Source organism: Carlito syrichta, unplaced genomic scaffold (genome assembly GCF_000164805.1).
Source record: "Carlito syrichta isolate Samal-C Ts95f unplaced genomic scaffold, Tarsius_syrichta-2.0.1 Scaffold142966, whole genome shotgun sequence".
NCBI lineage: Eukaryota > Metazoa > Chordata > Mammalia > Primates > Tarsiidae > Carlito > Carlito syrichta.
This window is the reverse complement of record NW_007087062.1, coordinates 14,794-16,717: the sequence shown is the minus strand read 5'-3', so window position 1 is coordinate 16,717 and position 1,924 is coordinate 14,794. Positions and strand designations below refer to the sequence as shown.

General features: G+C 64.7%; 1 protein-coding gene across 1 annotated transcript in view; it reads left to right on the top strand.

Annotated features, from left to right (window-relative positions):
* Positions 1–1,684, top strand: part of TEKT4 (tektin 4) — a 5,343-nt gene extending 3,659 nt beyond the window's left edge. The window contains exons 4-6 of the mRNA XM_021708581.1: positions 59–119; positions 520–674; positions 1,436–1,684. Coding sequence (XP_021564256.1) covers positions 59–119; positions 520–674; positions 1,436–1,652 — 433 coding nt within the window. The 3' untranslated portion in view covers positions 1,653–1,684. The remainder of the gene's footprint in view (positions 1–58; positions 120–519; positions 675–1,435) is intronic.
* Positions 1,685–1,924: the final 240 nt, after the last annotated feature.

The following is a 1,924-nucleotide window of genomic DNA, read 5'->3' as shown; positions in this document are numbered from 1 at the left end:
CAGGTCCTCGGGACCCCAGGGAGAGGTGCCCCCATCACCCTCCACCCCCCTCCCCCAGCTGGTGTTGGGGGGACCGCTGGCATTGCCCTACCCCCCTCCTCCACGTGCCCAAGTGGCAGGTGAGGCTGGGGGCACCAACTACCCGGCACGGGTCCCCGCCAAACCTGGCCCAGCCAATAGGACTCTGACTCCAGGGTCTGGCATGGCCTTGGCCGCTCCAAGTCCCGTGAGCCCTTGACGGGGTTGGCGTCAGCACTCTCAGTGCTGGGAACAACAGGGGCCATACTGACCCCTGGAGCCCTGGGGTGCCCACAGGATGAAATGCCCTCACATCCTCCTGTCCTGCACATACACCCAGAGCCACCGGGCAGGGCCACTTGTCAGACACAACCCCGAGCTGGTTGCCTCTCCTGGGGCCAGGCGACTCAGCCAGAAGGTAGGGCAGGTGGGCAATGCTGAGGACAGGGGATGAGGCGCTCTCTGGCTGGGGCCTGGGCTCACAGGCACTGTTCTCTGTAGACACTGAGGGAAATCACAGACCAGGAACACAACGTGGCAGCACTGAAGCAGGCCATCAAGGACAAGGAGATGCCGCTGCGTGTGGCCCAGTCCCGGCTGTACCAGCGCTCCCACCGGCCTGGCGTGGAGCTGTGCCGTGACACTGCCCAGTTCAGGTGCCCACACCTAAGTCACCCAACCCCATCACCACCCATGCCCCACCCACTCCCTCAGCTCTGGAGCTCTAAGAATGCCCCCACACCATGCGTGCTCAGGGCACAGGCTGGAGGCATGGGCATAATGCATGCGTGCACGTGCACATACACACACACACACACACACACACACACACACACACGGCATGGACATGACAGGGCACCACGGGGCAGGGGCTGGGTGTGCTGGGCTCCGAATGCCAGGGAAACGCGTCCATGCTCCCTCACCCCTGTGTGCTGCCTCAGCTCCCGGGAGGAAGCCGCCCACAGGTCAAGCTCCCAGAGGCCACAGGGCCATAGCAGTGGGCAGGGCCGTCCCCACCTCTAATGCGGCGGTGTGGCCCATGCAGGGGTGTGGTGGACATGCTTTTCTAGTTGATGGGTGCCGGGCGCCCTTCTAAACACAAGTCTCCTCTTCCTCCTTCCTGCTCTGGTCTGGTCCCAAGGGGGTCAGTCCTGTGTTCAGAAATAAGGCCCGAGGACACAGGGATGTAGGACTGGGCCTAGCCAGCCGCCATGGCTGCTCCTGTCCCTGCTGCACATCGTCCCTCCCCCTCGGGCTCAGCCTCCAAGAGGACTCTCAGTCTGCCCAGGGCTCGGGCTGCTCTCCCATGGCGGGCTTCCCTGTGGCCCTCCGGCGGGCTCCGGCCAGGCCCTCCCACCTGCCCAGGCTCTGGCCTTGCCGGTGCCCTCCCCAGCCCACTCACATCCCTGCCCCACAGGCTGGTGAGCGAGGTGGAGGAGCTGGACCTGTCCCTGGCGGCGCTGAAGGAGAAGCTTCTAGAAGCAGAGCAGTCGCTGCATCACCTGGAGGACACGCGCATGGACCTGGAGAAGGACATCGCAGTGAAGACCAACAGCCTGTTCATCGACCGCCAGAAGTGCCTGGCCCGCCGCACGTGCTACCCCAGTGTCCTGCAGCTAGCTGGCCACCAGTGAGAGCCTTGGACATGCTGGGGCTGCCCCATGTGTGCTGTCCCCACCCTCAAATAAAGGACACATCCGCCTCATGTGCGAGCATGTGTCCGGCGTGGTCTCCAGCGGCCGTCCATCTGGCGGGTGTCTCAGTCCCCTGTGCCAGCAGGCTAAGTCTGTGGGCCCCATGATTCCAGCCATGGGAGACGGGGGTCGCTGCCAGGCCCTGCCTGGTGTCCTCGGATGGAAGTGACAGGAACTGTGGCAGTCTGAGGGAGGGGCCGGCCGGCTCTGTG